A 23,450-nucleotide genomic window follows, 5' to 3' on the forward strand; every position below is an offset into this window, starting at 1 on the left:
GAACAAGTGACAGTCCTCTTTCAGAAAGACAGACATCTGAAGCAAAGGCTTTGTAGGGCTAAGGGATTCTCATAATCCCCTTGCATTTCCAACTTCTAGGGCAGGACTGTGTCCATCAAATGCTCTTGCCTTTTTCTCTGATCTAGCCATGAACTAGACAGTTTTATAGCCTAATACATCTCCGTCAGAAGCTAATTTCACACACGCTCATCAGAGAAATTAGTTCTTCAAAAACACATTTAGAGAAGTAAATGCCATCACTTTTCCCCTGTGCCAGGTGTGGGGTTCAGAGCCAGATCACTCCGTCTTCAGCCCCGTCACAGCACTGAACACAGGTTGGTCATTGTGCAGTACGGATTCAAAACACAAAATATGAAACGACTTCCTTTCCCACTCCAGAATTCAGCTGTTTCAGACTATTTTTATGTTGAGGCTTTGGTCTATTGGGATAAGCACAGGGCTAAGGAGGCATCAGCTGGATTCCTGATATCGCTGGTGACACTCTCTGAGCCTCACTCACCCGCTCTGAAGCGTAAAGAAGATTAAACTAACAAGTCTTGGTTTATATTTCTGAGATCCGTAGAAGAAAAATAGAGAAATCTCATCTATTTGGGCCCACAGAGCTACTGTAATAATAATAATAATAAAGAAAAATAGGGCTAGACCAAGAGTTTTGTACACAGCAGTTCTGCCGGTAGAAAATGCTATTTCATTTAAATGGAAACATTTTGAGTTGAGCTTTGTGACTGCCACAGTTCCTTCATCTAGCAGAAAGGGAAGGAAAATGGTAGTAGGGGAAAGCATTTTGAAAAAGTTGAAATATTCTATTTCTATACTTCTAGAATGGAGCGGTTGATGTTGTTTGTTTTGAAACTTCTTTGTCATAACTAAATATAGGAAGCAATCAGAAATCCAAACAAACCGCCTAAAAATAGGCAGAATAAAGCCATATTAAAATGAATGGTAAATGCTTATTCTTGTTCTGAGAAAAAAATAAGAAGCAGAACTTCCCACAAATCTAAAATTCTATTTCCTGCACAGCTAGAAATAAGCATATAACATTATATTTCCAAGGCCTATACCTCCCCACTTAAGCATCACTGTGCTAACACACCAAATATTAAGCACATGTATACACTTTCTATTCAATAAAGTTGCTATGCAACACTCTGCAACAGACTCCTTCACATCCGCACAGTGTGCTCAGCTGAAGTAATCTGCTTCCAAATGATGAATCGGTTACTAAATTGCAAGTGGGAACTGGAAGGCATCAAACACAACGCGAAGGCTATTCCTTGCATGAGATCAATGCAACAAGAACGAGCAAACCGAAGAGACGTTTTCTGCTCCGACGTCGAAAAATGTAATAGCAGAAGTGAAGGAAATTCAAATGACCAGAAATGACTACAGACTCCCCGCTCTAAAGAGGGCAGAAGTAAAACAAAAGCAGCCTCCCTCCAAACCTGCCGCAGGCAGAAAGGCCGTGGCTCACCTAGCAACCTGCTGCGCTGTTGCAAAAGGACAACAATAAATGGAGGTAGAATTTCACCCCCAGCCCAGGACACAGGCATGCTCAGAGCAAAAAGCCTTTGACACAGACCTGAAGGGTGTTTTGTTTCTTTACACTTGTTTAGTGGCTTGTCACATCAGCTAACCGCTACAAAATTGAATCACAAGGCAGCAGGACCAGAAGCAATCTATAATTTGTTGTTTCATGCATTTTCAGGCAAAACCCCTAAAGGCAGCACTCCTGGGGCTGTAGTCAGGGAAGCAAGAGATAAGCTGGAATGCTAATGAAGGTATGAGACATATTACAAAAAACAGGGCACTAGTGTTTTCTCTAGTACTCTTTAAGTATACTTTGAGTGTAGGAATGATGAGGCAGGTCAGAGTAATGAACTGCTTCCACAAATCTGAAATGCTCAGTAGCACATCCTACTGAGAATTACAAGAAATGCAATTAATTGCTGATAATTGGCAGCTAAACATCAGCTCTGACCCTAAAGCAAGGGAGTCTGAAATTCAGAAGAGTCACCGTGTGAACACTCATCCCTCGGGCAATCCCCTTTAACTCACTGCGCCCAACACGGAGTCTTCATCTGGGACTGGAAAGATTTCCCCTGGCAGCGAGCTTCACAGTCTAATTACTAACTGTGTGGAGAACGTCTTCCTTAATGGACATTTGCCACGGTACTATAGGATAATGGACATTACAGTTGCCGCCTTTTGTTTGCACACTGGATGTCATTTTCTTCTTTGGTAAAAAAAAAAATAATACGAAAGCCTTATAGATGGCCACTGAGGAATGCCAGGCCATGTTATCCCATTGTGATCACATGAACATGGCTGTGTATCTGTGTTTGGGATTATCACCTGCTCCTCCCCAGATATGTCCAACGTTTCCACCAAGACCTCAATCCCACTCTGCCTCCAGTTGTGTTATTTCCCTCTTGGTTCGCTCACACCTGCAACTCCTCCAGTTTGGTATCATCAGCATGTCTCACTAATAGACGTAGCTCTTTCCTCAGATCAGTAATGAAGAACTTTAAAAAGACATTAAAAAAAGATTTGTGGCCAAAGGTCCTATTAATTATGTTTGCCGTACCCCGCTGGGCACCTTCTTCCAATGCAGCACATTCCCATTTATCGTAAGACTTTGTTTACAGCCTCTTCGCCAGTTTTCAACCCACAAGTAAATGCTTCCTTTCCCAGGGACTCTGATATTTTCTTTCTTTCTTTCTTTCTTTTTTTTTTTAAATTAATAGCAGGATGTCTTTCTTCCAAAAACTTCTCTCATATGGAGAGACACAGATTTATGTAGCGAGAAAGATACATAAAGGTTTAACCACAGAGTGGAAATTAAAACAGCATCAATTTCATACAGGTGGAGCTTTATACTGATAAAAGGAGCAGACAGACAGCTTCACGGTCAGGACACTCGGGAAATTCAATCGCTTGCACTCTGTGGAGGTCAGCCAAGATGATTGAAAGCCTCTCCAGGGCCTACACATCTACAGAACAGGTCTCTGGTGGGCCAGTTCTAGTCTCGCCTACACCACTCCTCCCAGGCATAACGCCTGTGAACAGAGGGCTGATTCCAGCTGTTCCAGGCTATGAATAAGGATAAAACGTGTCCTTGGCTTTTTGTCAGTCAAGCTTTGCTCCTGACCACTGGTGCCCAGCAATTGACATGTCTTTGGCAGACATCTACAGGAGTCAGTTGGGTATCATTCAAGATGTTTCTACTCGTCATAAAGGTTAAGTCTACCCTGATAACAGGGATCAGCCTTGAAGTGATCTCTGGGCATAGACTCACAGGACTCCCTAGGAAGCAGGGAGGAAAGGGAACTTTCACAGCATTCCCCTTACCTCACCATCAGTTTCCAGGAGAAATGGTCCCATGTTGTCACCCCCATGGTGGACATACTAAATGCCTGACTGTGTGGTTAGTGCCCAAAACAGCTGCTTTTCCACCTGTCCCCTTTCTTCCACACTGGGTAAGCAGGTCTGTGCCTCAGCTCCTCAGTCACACTTTGTAGCAGTCTCTGTCCCTGCCTATTGCCAAGAGATAAAACCACACCCAACAAGAGGGACAAGACCACTTTCTAGATGGGCATTGCATGGAGCCACACATTCAGACAACTGTCTTCAAATAAACATCATTGTGAAAGTGACTTTGGCACAAAGACAAAGGTGTATAATACAAACTAGGAGGACGACTGTGCAAACTTCCTCAGATCAGGGAAAGAAAAGGGAGAGTCTGAGCTCAAGAAAAGGATTAGGAGAGCTCTGGCAAGATCTTAGCCACTGCAGACTGCCTGATTAAGGAGATTATGGGGAAGAGCAAAGAAACTTCCTGTCATTCTGTGAGACAGAAAAACGTGTGGAAGAAATGCCAAAAGTGTCCTGGCTGCACATGACAGCTGCTGTCTTTGAATAGGGAAGAGCCAGAAACATGGAGTGAAACAGAAGGTTGAGGTCAGAGCTACTACAGTCCCTGGACCTCAACAGCATGAAACCTGCCCACTGGTTCCCCTCCACCCACTCGGATACAACCAAAGCCTTCATCGATACCTCCTGTGGTTAAATAACAGTGGCAATGCCTGCTTACTCCCTCTGGGATTGCAGTGAGAACAATGCTGACTTGAGAAAAAAGAGAGAGGCAGAGGAAGGAGGAATCAGGGTTCCCCCATGATGGGGAAAAGCCTGCACACACCATGCAGCAGCCTCCACTCATTTAGCATCTAAAGCCAGCCTGGAGAACAACACCACACAGAGCCTTACTGGTCATGTATTCACCATGTACAATCCAAGCCGGCCATATATGAGAGGCAAGCATGACTTACTAGGCACACGGTTGATAGCTTTCAGGGGTCTCAGGACACGGACAGTACGGATTGCAGACAAATTAATGTTCTGGAGATCCAGAGAGTACTCCACCATCCTGCAGAAGAAGAGAGAAAGAGTTTAAACAACCCAAAATCTTGGCTTGAAGTACAGGGTAGGGTTGTTCACACAGTCATTGTGGTGCTGAATTTCAGTGCCACTCTGTAAAGCTCTTCTGTAGGTGTTCTGACAGGACAGGATGAGGTCCCTGGAGGAGGCTCAAATTAACCTGTTTTGCCTCACATAGAAGCAAACCCTCTACTTAAAGAGGTAACATTTTCAGCTGGGTGGGAAGGCTTCTCCCATAGCTGTGAATCACTCCTTTTTGACAGCAATCAAAAGAGAAAAATCCTAATTTTAGGACATATGCTAGACCTTGGCTTTTCTAACCCAACAGTATGCTCCCCAAATAACCTCACATTGCAAATAGCTATGACTAATGTGTTGGCTTTGCTGCATGAGCAGCAGGTGCAGGTTAGAGAAGTGACCTGGCTCAGCATCCCTTAGCCCAGTGCTCCTCTCCTTGCCCAGTATGGCAGATGCCCAGGTAACTTGTCTATCACTGAGAAAGCACTAGGAGACGCTGGACTCTAATTACCGTTTACCTTGGCCAGTAGAATCCACCTGAGGATCTCAAACTATTTTGCATGAAGAGCTTAAGTGATGCTGAGAGTAAAATGGGGGTAAAGTCACTCCATGAGAAATATCAGGGAGATGACTTGAGTGAAACTTTTGGATTGTGTGAATGCAGCCCTCTGTCCAGGGCAGCCAGCTCTCCTTTCTCACAAGTACTGACTTCTTTCAATTACAGATTGACTTTCTCAGAGTCTTCCCGCGCATCTTGACTCTTACATTTCTACAGACTGCAGCAATGGACTGATCCTTCCATTGATCACCCTCTCGACTCAGAAGGACCTTGAAGAGCAAGTGTCGAGTTATCTGTCTACACCTTTCACAAAAGGGACTTGTCAGAGTGATAGATTTTCAAACACAATAGGGTAAACCTGTCGAAGTGTTGTGATCATTCTCTCTCATGCTCTTTTTCTTTCTCTCTCTCGTTCCTTTCACTCTATTCTCTCATAGACTTTTAGGGTAATTGCATGAAATAATTCTTGCTCTGAAATGCAGTGGCATTCATTTACCTCCCTGGAGCTGTCAGTTCCACATACACCGAATGCAGAAGCAGAGAAGGGATTCCATGTAGGTAATCAAAATGTTCACATGCACAAGATACAACCAAAAAGATACCAAACCCAGAAGCAACACACAGAGAGCCTACAGAAAGCATTAGTGATAGAGGCTCAGGATACGATCAGCTGAAATTGGGAAGTGGGTAATGAAAGGAAAAAGAAAATGCAGTGTTATGCATACATATACACTACTACAGGACATCATGCAAAGGACATGAGGTGCAAATGAGCACAGTGCAAAAGCTCTTGAGTGAACACTGATCATCTCTATAAAAGCATAACACAAGATTGCCTCATCAGATCAGTGTGATGTTGCTCCAGAATTAGACATATCTTCTGAAAAGATAGAACTACATTCAACGTAAAGCAATGTATGGATGTGGTTATATTGTTCCCAGGACTTGGGCTGACATCTTGTAACAGAGACCTGACATATAAAGGCAGCTTCATGGATGAAGGAGCCTATACTGGTGGTCTCTTACAGTAGGTAGATACTTGCACAGAAACATAAAGGTCCCCAAGCTTGACAAGGTCTCACAGAAGATCCTTCCCTCTCCTAGAAACCATGTTCCCAATTGAACCAGATTGAGGTCAGAACTCAATAGGAAAATAAATTATTTTTGAGCCATAACAGAACAATCTGAAACATATTCTGTCAGATGCCAAATTAGCAAATCACCCCCAAAATACGTTTAATTTTGAGAAGTGGTCTTCTTTGAATTGCAAGTGACCAAGTTAGAATTCCTGAAGAACATCATGACCTGTACAAAACTGGAGCACAAGGGAACAGCACCGAGCTAACATTGAAAAAACATCAGTAAACAGAAGTAGTATCTTTTCTTAGACTCAATAATGCACAGTTCAACGAAAGGTGTAACCTACATTTACAAATTGCATGGGTTTTGCCCTCTTGTGGCTACAGCTGTGTTGATGGTACTGTTATGGGAGAACCCTTAACCACATTCCCATACTACCTCTACCAAATGAAATGAGCTTGCCACCTATGTGACACCATCCATGTGTTACTGGAGAAGCGATAATCACCAAAATAACAGATGCAAGTCCTTTTGAAGCAAGATGAATGTTGCCCCAGCTGCAACTGTTCAGTTCACACAACTGGAGAGCCAACCTCCCAGGGCCCTCGAGGCCTGCAGATTTGCTGCAGTTGTGTTCCAGTTTAGCTAGAAAAAGCATGGAACAGGCAATTGCTCTGCCAATGAAAACAGCAGGCAGTTCCCTAGGATGGGTCAGAGAAGGGCAACTCTTAAATTTTTCAGTGAGCAACTTCTAACAAAAATGAGTTCTGCCCTAGCAGGCCCCAGGGCTTCTGCTTGTTCAGCAGACCTTTTCTGCCTACAGTTCTTCGGATGCCTCTGGTCTTGGCTGTAATAATGGAAAGATAGCCAAGATACTTAAATCCCTGCAAATTGGTTATGCCTATTATAGCTATATAAATCACATCCAAAACAACTCCAGTTCAACTCCAGCACATTTTTTGCAGTAAGGTCGCTCATTCTTGCCTTTTCATAGCGATACCTATGAGTCAGCTTACGCTCACGCTTCTCTTTGCACAAAGGTAGCGTGCTTGTACAACAGTGGACTGGGATGGCTCCAGTGATCAGCAAAACAAACAAAGAATTCTCTGTGTAGGCAAAACCTATGAATCCAGATCACAGAATCACAAGGTTGGAAAGCACCTACAAGGATCATCTAGTCCAACCGTCCTCCCATTACCCTTGCTACCACAAGCTACTAAACCGTATCTCATAGCTCCTCATCCAGATGCCTCTTTAACACTGCCAGGGATGGCGACTCCACCACCTCCCTGGGCAGGCCATTCCAGTGCCTGACCACTCCCTGAGAGAAAAAGTTTTTCCTTATATCTAATCTAAACAGATGTTACTTCCTTCCTCTATTGAAACAAGATCTCTGACTCTGGGCGTCTGCAACATTTCAGGAATTGTCAGCCCAGCTGCACTTTCTCTTGCCTTTCTCCAGTCAGCTGCTTGGAAACCCAGTATGTACACGCAGCTTCTCTAAGGCTGGGCTGTACCTGATGGCCTCATACCACATGTAGGAGATGGCAGTAGTTAGACAGCAAGTTAAAAGTGGGTGTCGCAAGAAGCGATCAGCCAGAAGCAGACTTAGAGCAGGAGGGTCACATTTTCCCATGTTTGTGTCTCAAGGTCTTGTGATAATAGATGATTCTATCATTATTCTATTATTATTCTACGATTAGAACCATTAAAGTTGGAAAAGACCTCTAAGATCAACCATCAGCCCATCCCCGCCATGCGCATTAACTATGTCCCTCAGTGCCACATCCACACAGTTCTCGAGCACCTCCAGGGACAGTGATTCCACCACCTCAGGAAGCCTGTTCCAGTGCCTCACCACTCCTTCTGAGAAGAAATTTTTCCTCATATCCAACCTGAACCTCCTATGGTGCAACTTGAGACCATTACTAAGTTGCAAATCCATGGTGCTTATCTGGATTCTCAGGCAGGTGCCAAACTTTAGTGCTTCAATCTCTATAGCTCTAGCAACTCAGGGAACCACACGTTTACTGAATATTCACTAATCAAGAGCACAGCAGTGTTAAAGCCCATACCAAACAGTTGCCACCTTATTAAATCACAGGAGATTTCCAGCCTCCTCATCCTCACACCAGTGGAGACTCGGATTAGATATTAGGAAGAATTTCTTTGCAGAAAGAGTGGTGATGCATTGAACAGGTTGCCAAGGGAGGTGATGGCGTCACTGTCCCTGGAGGTGTTTAAGGAAAGGGTGCATATAGTACTTAGAGATGTGGTTTAGTGGGCAATATTATTGATAGGTAATTGGTTGGGCTAGATGATCTTAGAGCTCTTTACCAACCTTAATGATTCTATGGGTTCTCAGCGTAGTGAGCAAGGGCAGACCCTATAATCTGACTGCCCCTCATCACTTGTCCCCTGTTCCCTTGCTGCTTTAGGTTCGCATTGTTTGTAAAAAGCTTCATTTCTTTATGATTCAGAGGAAGCTGGACGAAGTCTTGGATGCAGAGAAGCTTGTGTGGGTTGCAAGCTGTCCTTTCCTCCTATGGGGCAGAAGGGGAAAGCATCTCTCCCAAGGGAAATGGCAGCTCATTTCTAGCACACTAAAGTATTTTGTGGCCTCTGGCGTGGGTTGGCAAGCACAGGGGCAGGTTAGGAAGCTGGAACTATGCTAAATTGGAGAGCAGCTCTTGATCTGTGATAGAATTTGAGCAGTGAGCTGTCAAGATAATTGAATTTATACAGTAATTCTTCTTCCCTCAGTAGAGATTTGCTTCTTCAAAACTTTCTGTAAGATACTCTTCTGGAAGCAAAGAGGATTGAGACACTCACTGTTCCTGCACTGCACAGCTCAAGACTGACGCATGGCGGGAATGCTACCATAGTGGGGAATAGGACTGAGGCACCAGCTGCAAACATGGGATTCACCCCACAGAACAGGAGGATGTCTGGTGGGGAACACCTCTCCATTTGAACTCTGCCTCTCCTCACTCTCAAAGCATCCCACGCCCTCCCTATCCCATCTCTCTGACTCATTCGTGCCTCCAACATTTCCACATCTCCTTTTAATCCTTCTGGCCCTCCTCTGTTTGACTTTCCCTCATTCTTTTTTTCTGCTTTACCTCATATCCTTCAATTCCCTTGCCAATCCTTTATTTCTTTTCCAGTCTCCATATTTGTTCCTTTTGCACCTTTTCCTACTGACCTTCTTAATGGGGCTTCCTCCTGCTTAGTCTCTGTCTTGGTGATAAACATTAGCCTATACCTAAGCAGCTCTTCTTAGCTGAACACACAAGAGACCTTGAGTTTAACTTAGATGAGGCCAAACTAGCACAAGGGAACAAGCAAGAAATTTGTTAGCACAGCGACCCTGTACAAAAAGCACCTGGCATGGAGTACCTCCATTCCATGCCAAGCACTGGAGGAGTCAGAATGCACCTGGGAGGCAAGGGGGCATGCACCCAGCACAGCATCACACACCCACATTGCTCACAAGACCTCAACCATAGCAGAAAAGCTTCATTAGCCACAACTTGGCACCTGCGAGCAGGTTTGGATCTGCCTTGGCGCTCTGCTTCTCGAGCAGCGATGAAGCCCAGGAGAGAAGAGCAATGCTTGTTGCTCAACAGCAGTAGAATTGCTCAACGAACGTGGCTCTATGCCAGGCCGGGAGAACAGCCTGACCAGCAGGACCAAGGAATAAATGTATTTTAAAGCAGACGTAGCAAAAATATGAAAGCCATGCCTGAGTTCCAGAAAATTCAGACTTTATCTTCCTGTACAGTAACCAAAGGTAATGTACTCATGCAGTGCCTTGCTAGCACCTTCCCCACAATTACCTTCAATGAAATCCATGATTAAAACAGTTCAAACATTACCACTTACCTCCTCATATTTACATCTCCTTACACCTTTATTATGTACTTATTAACTTTCTTAATCTTTGCTCTTGGACTTCTATTTGCTGATAATTAGCACCCAAAAATTAATATTTAAAATGAATTCTGAAAGCATTCATGAAAAATACCGAGGCAGTATTTTTCTTATGACACAAAGCCAATATTTTTTTGTTAAATTCAAAAGCTGCCTAATTCCCCTTCTCTGATAGGGGTTTTCAATTGAAATCTAATTAACTGCAGTCTAATCAATTCATATTTCTTTGTCAAATAACTTTGGGTTTGGCACTGAAGCCAAAATCTTCATGGCTGTGTCTTCTGAGCTGCAGCCTCCGGCTCACTGCGAGTCTCTGTGCAAAGAGAAGCTTTTGCTGCCCGAGGACTTAGGCCATTTGTTCCTAGCATCTGTGAGCACTTGGGGCGACCAAGACAGAAGACAACTTGCTTGCTCCTCCCTGAATTCCTTCAGCCAAGTATGCTCATTTTTTTCCTGATTTTTTACTACAGATCTCAGCACCAAAATCTGCTCCATTTACCATGGCACTGCTCCATTGACCCAGGTGCCCCCCAGCGCACAAGCCTATGATGGAGACGGAGGATTCCATAGATCAATACCTCTGTATGTTCTATAAGAACTACAGTTTGCGGGGAGATGGTGGGAGGCAGATATATCCCTAAACCTTCCTACTGCTGTGCTAGGCACCAGAACAGGCTCTGGAAGGTCTGGGTACCTCTGCACTGGCTATATAACTGTGGCCGCAGTGCAGAGGTGGAGCAAAGTTGGTCTCATTCCCTTCTGATGGAAGAGAATTAAAAGGCACATACATTGCTAGAAGTCCAACCTTCCTGCTAAAGCATTTTCCCTACAATAGGTAGCACAGGAAAGTGCCCAGTTGGGTTTTGCACAGTTTGGTGCCTCTATGGCTCGGTTTGAACCTCCCCCTCCCCCCACAGATAGGTGAGTTGAAGTCCTTTCGTTACCTACTGCAGAAATTATTGGATAACATCACATGGGATGTGGCCAGACATTACACAGCGGGACCTTAAATTGCTCTGCAAATCGCAGTGCATTCAGCTAAGTAGTCCTGCTTATCTCTGTTAAAGTTAGAGCTCATCACACTGCATAAAGACAACTCTCTGCTGACATAAAAGCTGGAAGTTAGAAGCAAAGGGGAAAAAAACTGCCTTGCAAGTAAAATGAGGGCTGCAAAATTATATCTTTTTTTCTTCTCCCTTAAAAAAAGTTAACGAGGCTGTAACTCTGTTAGCAAAAAGACATTTCTTCAGGGAGTAATAAATTACTAATTACATAGCTCCGGAGCTACAATGCTTAGTAATCTTTAAAAAGAAACAACAACCTGCAACCATTCTCCCTGGTACAGAACTTTGTTTTATGTTAAGCGTCTCTACCAACAGAAGCTTGCTGAAAGCTTGCAGAGCCTGTGAGACTGCTCCCTGGCTGCCTGGGATGTGATTATTTCACACCCCTGAACACTCAGAATTTTCTCCAAACTGAGCACTAAGAGAAAACGTCAGAGTTTCTTAACAGTTTCGGAGACATGATATGAAAAGACATAAGCAGGTTTTCACACTGTGATAAGAAAGCCAGAGGGACCGGGAGGGCTCAGATGACTGAAGACGAGTGATGGGGCCTCGCTTCTGGAAACAAGGACTCTGAGCACAGCCTCCCAGGTCGGTATTTCATTGCTTAGCCAAAAAATAAATGAAAAAAAGAGAGGAAATCAAAGCGTTTCTTGCTTGGTCCTGCAAGCTGCTGGTTGTGCCCGCTTTATTTAGTTTAGCAAAGCCAAGGATTCGTGCAGTAGGGAGTCAATTTTTAGGGAGGCGAAGCATTAGCGGTAATAATTGAGAGCTACACATAATGCACACGGGGTACCGTTGCCTCCTTGTTTTGATTCCTCTCTGCTGTGATTCATTTCGTTTTGATGACTCTTTTCATTTCAATATGTTGCACTTCTACGGATAGTTTTACTAGGGGAAAGCAAATGAAATAATTAGTATCATTAAGGAGGAAAAAGTGAGTGCGTGTTGGTGGGGGAGGGCTGCAATTCTGGTATTTCTGCCTCTGGTTAAGATGTTATTTATCCTGCTGCTTGCTGGTTTCCATCTTTCTCTGATCGCTGCTTGAAACACCTAATTGCTGTATTTATTACAGTTTTCCTTAACTCGCCATAATTTCATACAAACTTCCATTTGGCAGTGAAGATCAGCTAACCGAGATTTTCTGACTATTCGTTCTGTTTACACTGCTGCTAACAAGCATTAAATGGTCTGAGATTTTAGAGTCATAACTATGCAAATTCTGGCCAGGTCCCTGAAGGACCATTGTTAATTAAAAGCAAAGAGAAAACAGAAGATTGGCAACCTGCATCCCCATAATGCAAAATTAAGATCTATCAGCATCTCAGGCACAGCAACATCTTAGCTCAGATAACTTTGTTTCCTGGGCCTGGGTGGGTATTTGAAGAAGGGGACTGATACCTCTTGTCCTTCAATCCCCCTCCCTGGGCTGAAATGCTGTGGGATGAACTTGGAGTCCCAGCAGTGTAAGTCAGGGGTTTTGAAGTAAGGAAAGAGTCACTGCTCAGATCTACACATGCGTAGCATGGTCAAGAAGAAGGGTGAAAACTGTTCAGGAGAGTGGATTTTGATTTGGGAAGCAGCATCGCTGCGCGTCTATGAAAGAAGGATTTAGAGGATGTATAAATCTAAGACTACATGTAACCACTAGCAAGACAAAGTTCAAATAATGACAACCACAGATTAATCAGATAACACAGCAATGCATTCTAGGTCCCCAGCATGGATGTTGCATAACTTATTTCTGAAGAAGCAACTGGCTAAGAGGCCAGCGAGGAGGAATGTTCTGCTCAATCTAAGGGGCTACCAGGCAAGACCAAGATAGAATCTCAGCTGTACAGAGATGCCAGAAAACCTCCTCCAAGGGCTGTATCACTATAGGAAAGGAAATTTTGATACCACAAGAGCTGTGCTGCCATACTGTGACTGAAACAAGAGAGAAAAAAAGCAATCCTGGGAAGGTTTAGAAACTTGTGGGGCAACATTTCACCCATGATGTGTTTTGGAATTAACTGTCTTTCTTATCATGCTATGCCACAGGTTATAGACAATTTTCAGAGGATGGACAGAAAACTTGCAGCTGAGCTCCTTGAGCATCCTGAGCAGAAGTGAAAGGAGAAGATGGAGGAATTTGGTAACAAACTACTGGGTGGGTCAGCAAGGTAGGATGAGTGACTTGCAAAGCATTGAGTGACCCCTGGAGAAGCAGAAACATTAACCAGCATTTCATTAGAAATTAATACATTTTTAGGAAATTGAGAGAGAGAGAGACCACAGTCAGTAGATTGTTAAATGAAAAAACACAGGAAAAAGTGATGAAATTAGGAAAAAACTTCATCCTTGCAGAGCCTCCATCTCAAGAACAAAACTAATGAAGGCACTGAAAGATGTAGAGAGGAGGAAAAAAAAATGTATCATCTGTACAGCAGTGCCAGGGGCCGAGTAATAGAGAGAATAGGAATTGTTCATTTTATGAGCATAAACAGACTAAATGGCATTAAAAAGGGCTGGTGGGAAGATCTGCATGAAAGGAATATTGAAGTCAATGATTTTAACCTAGCTAGGAATGCTCAAAAGGACAGAAAGGAAGGGGGAGTAGTGCTCTTTGTCAAAAAAAGACATTTTCAAGTACGGAATCAACGACAATTTTAAAATTAATAGTTAAATTGTGGGTTAATTTTCTGTCATATAAAGAAGATAATTCCTCCTGTCTAGAGGGAATGGGCTGACAGAAACTTCATGGATTTCACCAAAGACAAAGGTCCTGTACTTGGGCTAGAAAGATCCTCTCCCTCAGTACTGCATAGTGTAGTGGCTCTGCTGGTAAGGAAGTGGGTAACAGCATGTGACCCATGTCCCACAGTGCAGCCCCTGGAGCAAGGAAGGCTGATGCCATACCAGGCTACACCAGCAGGAGCAAAACCAGTGGATGAGGAAAAGGATTATCCCTTTTGCTCTGCTTGTAGCTAATCACATAGAATGTCTTGGGGTTGGAAGGAATCTTAAAAACCAACTAATTCCAAACCCCCTGTTGTGGAAGGGGTTGCCAACCACTAGATCAGGTTACCAAGAGCACCATCCAACCTGGCCTTGAATCCGTTCAGGGATGGGATATCTGCATCTTCTCTGGGCAACTTGAAACTAGAACAGCACATTCAACTTTGAACTCCCTGATAAAAGTGACAAATAGGATCAAGTTCAGCAGAGGGCCACCAAGATGTCCAGGGGCTGGACACAATGGGCATAAATCCAGCAGGAAAACAGGGCTCAGATTAGATATACAGATAGATAAAAAGCAGTGCAGAAGCACAGAGGGGTGGTTCAGCCTCCATCTCAAGGGGTTCAAGACCTGAGGACAACTCTGAACAACCTAATCTGTATTTGTTATTTACCCTGCTCTGAGCAAGATGCTCTGATTCTATGAACATTACTAGGTATGTGTAGATCACACTAGAAAACAGCTCTCCTGGTATTAGTCTGTAACTTATAAAAAAAACCTCCCCTTATCCATCCTGCTAGAGTTAGGTTAGTCCAATGTGCTGAGGACACCTAGATCTCCTTACAGGTTCTCAGCACTTACAGTGATGTGCAGTATAACTCAAAAAATTGCCTTTAAGGAACAAAGATACAGCAGTGGGTTTTTTTTTTGTTTGTTTGGTTGGTTGGTTGGTTGACTGGTTGGTTTGGGTTTGTTTGTTTTGTGATCAATGAACTTAAATCTGGGACTACTTGATTACATGACTTATGTACACACCAAGTAAGGCCATCAGCACTACTAGATACACTTGGTGGATTAGAAAGGCCATATACATGAAGCTGAAGACACGCGGGAACAGCCATGTATCAAATAAGACAGGACAAAAAATTGTAGTCATGAACTCTGAATGACAATCAAGTGTTATTTAAAAAAAAAATAGAGCCAAGAAAGCTGGACTAGTTAAAAAAGGTAGTACAAAGTAAGCCAAGGCAGCAATATAGCGACAGCAAGAGAGGGGAACTTGGGAGAAATGAATACTAGTTAGGAGATGACATTGTAGAAAATTTGTAAGAGAATGGAATGAACCCCAAATGGTACAACAAAAAAGAAAACATAATTGTCAGGAACTGTTTAAACAGGCAGAAACCTCAATTTTTTATGGGGAAGGTCAGATGGTACATTTGTACTACAGATGATAATGAGCTGTTTTCAACTGCAGCTGTGATCAAGTATTTGCGGCTGTATCTACCAAAGTAGGGATATTCTAAGATAAGCAGGCCCGGACAACTTATATCCAAGAGTTTTAAAAGAGATGGCCAGAGAAGTCCTGCACCAGTGCTGTTGATTTTCAATTAGTCTCAGAAAACTGGGAGAGCATCCAAGGGCCAGAGAAATTCTGATGTCGTGCCAGTGCTTTGAAAAACACAGTGATCTCAATGGGCTGACTGGACTGATGCAATGAAATCACCAATACGTGGCTTTGATAGATTACGGATTAAAAGCGGGTAATAAAATTAGCCATAATCAACACAGGTTTAAAGAAAAATAGACATCATCAAACTAATGCGCTATAATTTCTTATGAGATTACAAGTCTGGTTCACACAAGTAATTATGCTGATACGACTGGAATGATAGGAAATCATCATGACATACATTAGAGAGAAACAGGCTAAGTAATAAGCCTCACATACAACAGTAAATGGGAACTTATTCGTGAGCAGTTGTACTGTAATACACAATTCTTGTCATGCTGTTCCTTATTTATTTATCACAACCTGGCAGAAAATTAAAAAAAAAAAACAACATTACTGATGGATTTTGCAGTTGAAGCTTATTTTTGAGAAAACAGAAAAGAAACGAAGAGGATAAGTCAGCAGTACAGAACAGCATGAGCTGCTTTGGAAATGCAAATAACATGTATTCCAGTATGAACAAATGCAACACCACACATCTGGGAACAAAGTTTTCCGCCCCTACTAATAGGAAGGGATTTTCTTTCTTCAGAAGAGGAGATTGTGAGGGGAGAAAAGCCTACAATCAACGTGAGTTGGAGCACTGGAGAAAGGAGCTGAATGAATTAACAGGAAGATGCTGTGATAAGATGGGTTGCCGCAACTCATGGCTGTAGGAACAGGAAAATTTAAGGTTGGAATAGATAGGCTGGATTACCACTGTATAATGCACTGAAGTGACTACACAGTGTAGCATGCCTTACTCTGCTGTTCACTGTAGCTTTTTGTTTGTTTGTTTAAATTTATTGAACGAGCCCGCAACTCTATCTTAAAATTACAAAATACGCATGTCATAGAATGGCCTGGGTTGAAAAGCACCTCAAATATCATCTAGTTTCAACCCCCCCTGCTGTGGGCAGGGTTGCCAACAACTAGACCAGGCTGTCCAGAGCCACATCCAGCCTGGCCTTGGATGCCTTCAGGGATGGGGCATGCCACTCCTCTCCAAAGGCAAGTTTGGGATGGGATTTGATCACAGTTTACAAGACATACATGGAAAGCTGTGGCGTGATGGTGGAGAAGAGGCAAAGATGGGACATTCTGTGAAAGATATACCAGCCTCTTCTCAGCTACTGAGCTAGTTAAAGAAAGGTTTTGGATATATTCTACACACAAACTTGTAATCACAATAATTCCCCTGGCCATGCAGTGAAGACCTCTCCCCCTTAAACTACCTATGGTCTGTACAAGTATATTCCATACTAGAACACGTCAAGGGGATGCTACAGAAGTGGTCAGAGATATTTCCTGCCTCTAATCACTAACTAAAGCACTTGGCTGCAAAGTACAAGAGAGGCCGAATGAGCACTCAGTGGTGGAATTGACATCCCAAGGCCAGGCAGGACTCTTAGGACAGAGTCATGTAAAGGGATGCCTCTTTCCCACAGGGACACTGGCATCATCTCCAACCACATGTAAACACAACCGCAATTCACAGAGTGGAGCAAGCAGGAGAAATTGCTCACTCTTCGTTGCTAGAGAAATGCCTGATTTAAAAAGCTGATGAGCACCAACCTAGAAATAATTGACATCTCCTAAATTCACACATGTAGAGATGCTGGCTGAAGTTTCCAGTGTCAATGGTGTCCAGATGATCTCGGCTTTCAAAAAATAGTAGTCTCAGCTTTAGGAATCTGCCCTTTAAGTACCTTCAGAGCAAGCCCTCCAAAAGCACCCATCACTGTGGGAAACAGACGACGACAGACACAACCTAAACACAAATGCAGGGGAAGAGGGTCTCCCACCAAGACAGCTGGTGACAAGCACCACCTGCATGAGATATATCAGGGAACCTGAAACCTCCCATCAGCAGTGAGCGATGGGAACTGAAGTGTCTGCAAGCCAAGTGTGAGCCCCTGTTGCTTGTGTGCATAAGAGCCTAGGCATTCAACCCAAATTACCTCTCTTGGTTTTAGGACCACTGAGGGGAACAATGGAGAACACTGAGATAGGAGTAATTTGTCTGGGGGGTTTTGTGCATTTTTTTTTTTTCCTAATCCTTATTGAAAAAAATGTGTTGAGGGTTGTTGGGGGAGGGAGTGTGTGAGAGGGGAGAAAGTTCTGGTGATGTCAGCTCCTATTGCCATGGAAACTGAGCATTTTTAGTGACAATTGAGCCTTCCTCAAGCTGCTGGGTTGCGTGGGGGGCAGGGGCAAGCAGGGCAGGGGCACACAAGGGAATTCAGCTAACTAAAACTATAGCTTCTGGCTTTCCAAGGAAGTGAGGAGAAACTACATAGGAGTGCCTGAACACATGGCTTACGTAACCAAAGCACCGTCTGGGGCAACAGCAGCAAATAATCATTGCACTCTTCGATAAAATACACTGTCACACTGATAGCCAGTACCTCAGCCACCCAGGACCACCCAACAGAAGTGTCCCTCACCTGCACTATGCTTTTCCAGGCTACAGTTCATCCTCCCAACCTTTGGTGCCTTGCTTGGGGTGCTGCTTGGGTATATATTTGGAAAGAGAGAAAGGGAGAAGGAGCTGGGAAGTACAGTTCGTATTCTCAAATCTGAGAGACACTCAAATGTCATCCACACAGTGCATTACTTTTCATCATCTGGATGTTTTTTAGGGGGTCGAATTTACGATCTCTCTTGCAGCCCCTGAAAGCTCAGGACCATGCAAAGGTGGAGGCCTTTAGAAAAATACTGACGAGTGGCTTTTCAGGATCTACCTCATTGGCAAAAAGAAAATACACCAGGCCTTATGCAGGAGGCTTTGAAGGCTAAGGCACAGTTTGGACCCAGAGCAAGCTAATCCAGATGTGAGACCAATCAGGATGAAGCCTGGGGCTTAAATCTGAGGTTAAATAAAAGCCTATGTTCTGTCCATAAGGGCAAATTTGAGCCTCTGCTTGGATTTGATTTAAGCAGTGCAGACAATTTTAATGAATTTCAAAGAATAATGAATTAATAACCACAAGCTTTTATAACTCAAAATACATTATATAGTCATTAGTTCTATATAACTAAATGGAAAAATCTTTCTTTAGCAGATGAAGTCTTTTGAGATCAGATATTCTAATGAGATTACTATCATTTCAGCCTGACACCTCATGAGAACAATTGTATAGAAATCAGGAAACAAATTTCTTTCGGTTCTGGACCTGAAATGAAAAAATCCTCCACAGTGATTATTTTATACCTAAGGAGTTGATTTTAAGTCTCCTTGGCAATGAAAGGAGTTCAGATATGAGCTTCATTTCTAATACTGCTATCAGATGTGCAAAAGACACTCTCTCTCTTCTCAAATTTCTCCCAGCAATGATAGCAGAGGGAAAGGTATAAATGGGTATAAAGATATAAATTTCTGATCTAGGTAGAGAGGATTTCACAGAATCACAGGATGGTTTGGGTTGGACCTCTGGGTCCGCCTGGCCCAACCCCTGCACCGGCAGGGATGCCCAGAACAGGGTGCTTAGGGCCATTTCCAGGTGGGTTTTGGAGATCTCCAAGGAGGAGACCCCACAGCCTCTGGGCAACCTGTGGCAGCGCTCCATCATCTGCCCCATAAGGAAATGTCTGATGTTCAGATGGAGCCTCCTATGGTGCAGTTTGTTGCATGAAGGAAACAAGTGAAAGAGGCGAGCACAATTCCTTGCTTTCATTTAGCACTGCCCCACCAATTTCTTCATCACTCCAGACTGCACTGCTCACACACCACGCTTGCAGGTATGCCAGGCAGAGAAATATCCCCCAGTTCCCAAGCCTTTCCTCCAGTGCAACGGCTATCCTGCACCCACCTGGAGCAAAGCCACCCTCCCACCCCATATGCAGCACATCCCAAAGGAGGAGTACCATGGGCTCTGAATTCTCCTTTCCAAACAGTTCCCATAATGCAGGCCTATTCTAAATCACATGCTAATCACAGCAGACTCAGCCACAAGAAAGGTTCCCATCTCATGCACATTGCTGAAGCTCACAGAAAGCTGCAGCTTTCATCTGCCCATCCTCCTTTCACATACAGGCCAGCTGAGGATCAGCCTTCACACTTTTACAACTGAACGGAGTTTGAAAATTCCAGCTCCCCCCAGAAGCAAACAATTACACACCCCTCCAGAGGAACGACTTCCAAATCTTTCTGTAGAACAACTGTGTCAGAAGCAAATGTAAAGACAGCGCTGCTCTGCACCTCAGGGAAAAGCTCTGCAAAGCGAGCTTGAACTCACTGTTAGCTCCGTCAGCAGTGCACTTGCAGGTGACAGCAAATGCTGGTAATGCCTTGGGGAGCGGGAGAAGGAAGTCGGGGGGGTTTCTCTGAAAAGATTTTCACCCCTTTTCTGTAAGAACATTAATATTACATAATTTTTCTGACTTCTTTTATTATACCACAAGGCAACGTGATTGAAAATGGACAAATTCCAAAAAAGAATGCATGCCCACTGATATCACAGAGGGATGCTTTGCTGTGATTTAATAGCCAAATCCTGGTAGGTTTTCCACTTCACACACGCAGAGGGGAAATAAGAGCTTCTCCATAGCAACTTTGTTGTAAAAAAACACTGAAATGTCAGCTCGTCCCAATAGTACCATGGTTGAGGCCAGTGCAATACCAAGACAAAAGGACCAGAGTAAATAAATAAATAAATAAATAAATAAATTCTACACTGAAATGCTGCTGCTGGAAACAGAGAAGCTGGCTTAGCTCTGATAAAGGCAGTTATTAACAAAATAACTCCATTAACAAAATCACTTCTAGGCTAGCTCTTCAGCTGGTACAAGTTAACACTCCTTACTGAAGTTGTGAGATAGACAGCTGCACATCAGCTAAGCTACCTTGCCTACTGTTTCTTCCCCAGGACGCCTCATTCAAGTTTTTCAAATTTACCATAGTGGGACCAGAGTGGAAACTTTTATATCAGTTGCATCATGGCAAATCCAAAGTAGCATTCATTGGCTTTGCAAGGATTTACTTTCACCCTTCCATCAGGATTTGAGAGGCTTAACCTGGCTTGGTATACTTAGGGAAAAACATGGACAGTTGCCAATAACCTTCATTTGCTTTCGGACGGGGAGCACGTTTCAGTTTCAGAAGACATTTCAACAAAGAGAACAAATAAACACGAACTATCAACCTACCCAGCCATGACAATGAAGAAATCCAGGCGGTTCCAGGTATCCCCAAGGTAACACTTCTTGCCAAAGATCCCCAGGGCCACCATCTTCAACACCATTTCCATTGCAAAGAAGATGAAGATGAAATCATCAAATACCTGCCAAACAGAGAGCCAACAAGAAGTGTGACACACGTTCTCAGCTTGAGACTTCTCGGTGCAGATAGTGAAATAAACGTGAATTTGAGTACTTCTGAAAACGAGTTAAAGACAAGGCAGGACAAGTTTCTTCTGCACAGAGCTGGCATCATAGCTACCTGCTGTCAAAGCAAGCAAGCAGAGGCTCTATTTATTCCTCCTACGTGAAGTACTTGATGTAGACTCAGAGCCTCTTTGAATGGACCTGAAAGCAGATGTTGGCTCAGCAACAGCAGGTCCTTCCTGTGTCAGGAAGACATGTTTTATTCACAGAATCAAGAGGATTAGCAACTAGTTTGCATTGCCTGGTCGTAAGTAGACTTCATTTATTCTCTCTCTCTCTAACCCCACATTCAACTCCTCAAAGCCATTTCTCCCCTTTTTATAGGAAGCCACTTTTCTGCCAGGGATGTTCTCACCAAACTTTTGGCAAGGTATTGACCATACACTGAAAGAAAACACACGTGAAGTTTTGTGACTTGTACTAATGCACCACCATGACAGGAAGGAAGTCTGCTTACCTGCAAGATTTTACACCTGTCGGAAAGGCAGTCCATATCCTCACACGGCTGGTACATCCCCAGGGTAACACAGTTTAGCAAAATCACCATCATGCTGACACACTCAAACCAGGTGGAAAAGAGTCAAGGAAAACTGCTGCAAAAGCGTCAGGGCTGAGATAAGCTTCCTCAAGATTTGAAATGACAAAACAGGAAGATTAAGGGAAATAACTGCTGATAGGCTTTGGTAAAGCCAAAACCATTTTGTAAATGGGAAAGTACAGGTAGCTGAAAGCCTTAATGCTTACATGAGCCAGACTGCTGCCATAGTCTGACATAGTCAACACACACAGACTCAGACTTCTCTCCTGTTGGCTTACAAATCTTACAAATGCAGTAGGAAAACAAAACAAAACAGAACAAAACCTTCCATGGTGCCCTGAACTCATATGCAGCAGAAATATCTGGGATCTGGTGAAAGGCTATATTGAATGCTATGACACAGACAGCTGGATCACTGGATGAGTCCAGTGAGAAGGACCCTCCTGGGAAGGCAGTAGAACATAAGGCTAGAAGTCTCCTTCTTCGCTTCTGAGAAGAGCTTGCAGATAAAGGCATGCCATATTGGAACAGGCCAATGGTCATCCAATCCGTTACTCTGCTTCCAGCAGTGACCCATGCAGGATAGAACATCACCATGTGCCTAATTAAGTAATTCAGTAACCATGGGGGGAAATTGTGTTTCTGACCCCAGCTGCTGTTCTGTTTGTGCCCTAGAGCATGAGGATTGATAGCCCTTGTAATTGTTTTCTCAGCTATAGTGGCGTCCCTGCAGATGCTTTGCTTATTCATTTGAATCCTTTGTCGAGAATCTTTCTAAAATAACTGCCTCAATAATAGCTGGCAGCCGTAAGCTACATTAGCTAATTATACTTTACATTAAGAAGTATTTCCTCCTATTTATTTTTAATTTGTTGCCTTTTAATTTCATCGAGTACCACTTCATTTATACGTTACAGAAGAGGGTAAAAATGGTGCATTTGAGGAACCTCTCTGTGCCCTTCGCAGCCTCTATCAGACTCTTCCTTACCATCCCACTCTTTCAAATGAAGGAGGCTTAGGACTGATTTGCACTTAACCAAAATTCAATTACAGTGTTTTAGCTCTAAAACTGGGCACATGTTTCTGTAACTTCTTCCCAGTGCTTGCACTGCAAAGCAGTGATGTAGATCTAATGAGAACAGACCTCCAACCTCTAGCAGAAACGTCACTCACGTAATTTAACATGCCTCCCAAACATCCCTGCCTGCTTTCCATTTTCAGACAAAGATTTTTTCCTTTTTTTTTCCCTTTTTTTTTTGTTTTGTTTTTAATTTAAACTAAGAGAGCTGAGAAAATACCTAGTGAAAATACAACCCGCTACGTGTACCCATTTTTCACTCCTCACAGAACTGAACACAAAATGGTGGTCACTTCTGAAAGACACTCAGAATCCATGGTTCGTTCTGAGCAATTCTTCCTTGCTCATTCTGACAGTGATTCATGACTAACCCTGCACAATCTGATCTGGAAGATTATTAATTCTTTCTCTTCTCCCCCACCTGGTTTTCAGTGAGCTACCTTCAGTTGCAAAATCAGACAAGAGCAAGACACCAGTTCTACTGTGCCAATCATGCTATAAGGTGATTTCAAGAACATGTTATCACTGTCCCTTACAAAGTGAATCCAAGCGCTGTACAAAGTAAGCACATGGAGCCCACCCTCACTGTGGGCTGCAAAAACAGAGGTCTTATCAGAAAAGGATAGACCAAAATGGCATGAATAAAAAGATTGCCCTCCAAGGTCTATACAGCACAGCTTCAGTTTCCCATCTTTCTCTCTGTCTTTCATCTTTTATGAATCAATTCAAAGCCCAGGAAAGCACTTAAAGAGGTTTCCGTTAGCTCTCACAGGTCTTTCAGGTAAGACAAGAACTCTTTTCTGGACTTTTCAAACTGGTTTTTGTTGTTGTTATTTTAATCTTTCACAGAACCACAGAAAAGCTGATTCTGGATCTCCTCAATAGATGCGAGGGTGATCTGGCAACGACA

General features: G+C 43.3%; 1 protein-coding gene and 1 long non-coding RNA gene across 7 annotated transcripts in view; one reads left to right on the top strand and one right to left on the bottom strand.

The window, feature by feature from the left end:
• Positions 1-23,450, bottom strand: part of CACNA1I (calcium voltage-gated channel subunit alpha1 I) — a 158,445-nt gene that overhangs the window by 63,907 nt on the left and 71,088 nt on the right. For all 4 annotated transcript variants that reach the window (XM_040669161.2, XM_040669160.2, XM_040669159.2 and 1 more), the window contains 3 exons: positions 21,382-21,493; positions 20,688-20,821; positions 4,347-4,444 (listed from right to left, as the gene is read on the bottom strand). In XM_040669161.2, the coding sequence (XP_040525095.1) occupies positions 4,347-4,444; positions 20,688-20,821; positions 21,382-21,493 (344 nt within the window). The remainder of the gene's footprint in view (positions 1-4,346; positions 4,445-20,687; positions 20,822-21,381; positions 21,494-23,450) is intronic.
• LOC107053688 lies at positions 11,378-21,385 on the top strand. 3 transcript variants are annotated; one of them, XR_005848997.2, is made up of 4 exons: positions 11,378-11,700; positions 13,150-19,806; positions 20,408-21,171; positions 21,249-21,385. It is a non-coding gene; the product is annotated as an uncharacterized LOC107053688 (long non-coding RNA). The 3 variants fall into 3 exon arrangements; XR_001467199.3 differs by having other exon boundaries at positions 13,150-13,271; positions 18,210-21,171; XR_005848996.2 differs by having other exon boundaries at positions 13,150-21,171.

Source organism: Gallus gallus, chromosome 1, assembly GCF_016699485.2.
Source record: "Gallus gallus isolate bGalGal1 chromosome 1, bGalGal1.mat.broiler.GRCg7b, whole genome shotgun sequence".
NCBI classification, from domain to species: Eukaryota; Metazoa; Chordata; class Aves; order Galliformes; family Phasianidae; genus Gallus; species Gallus gallus.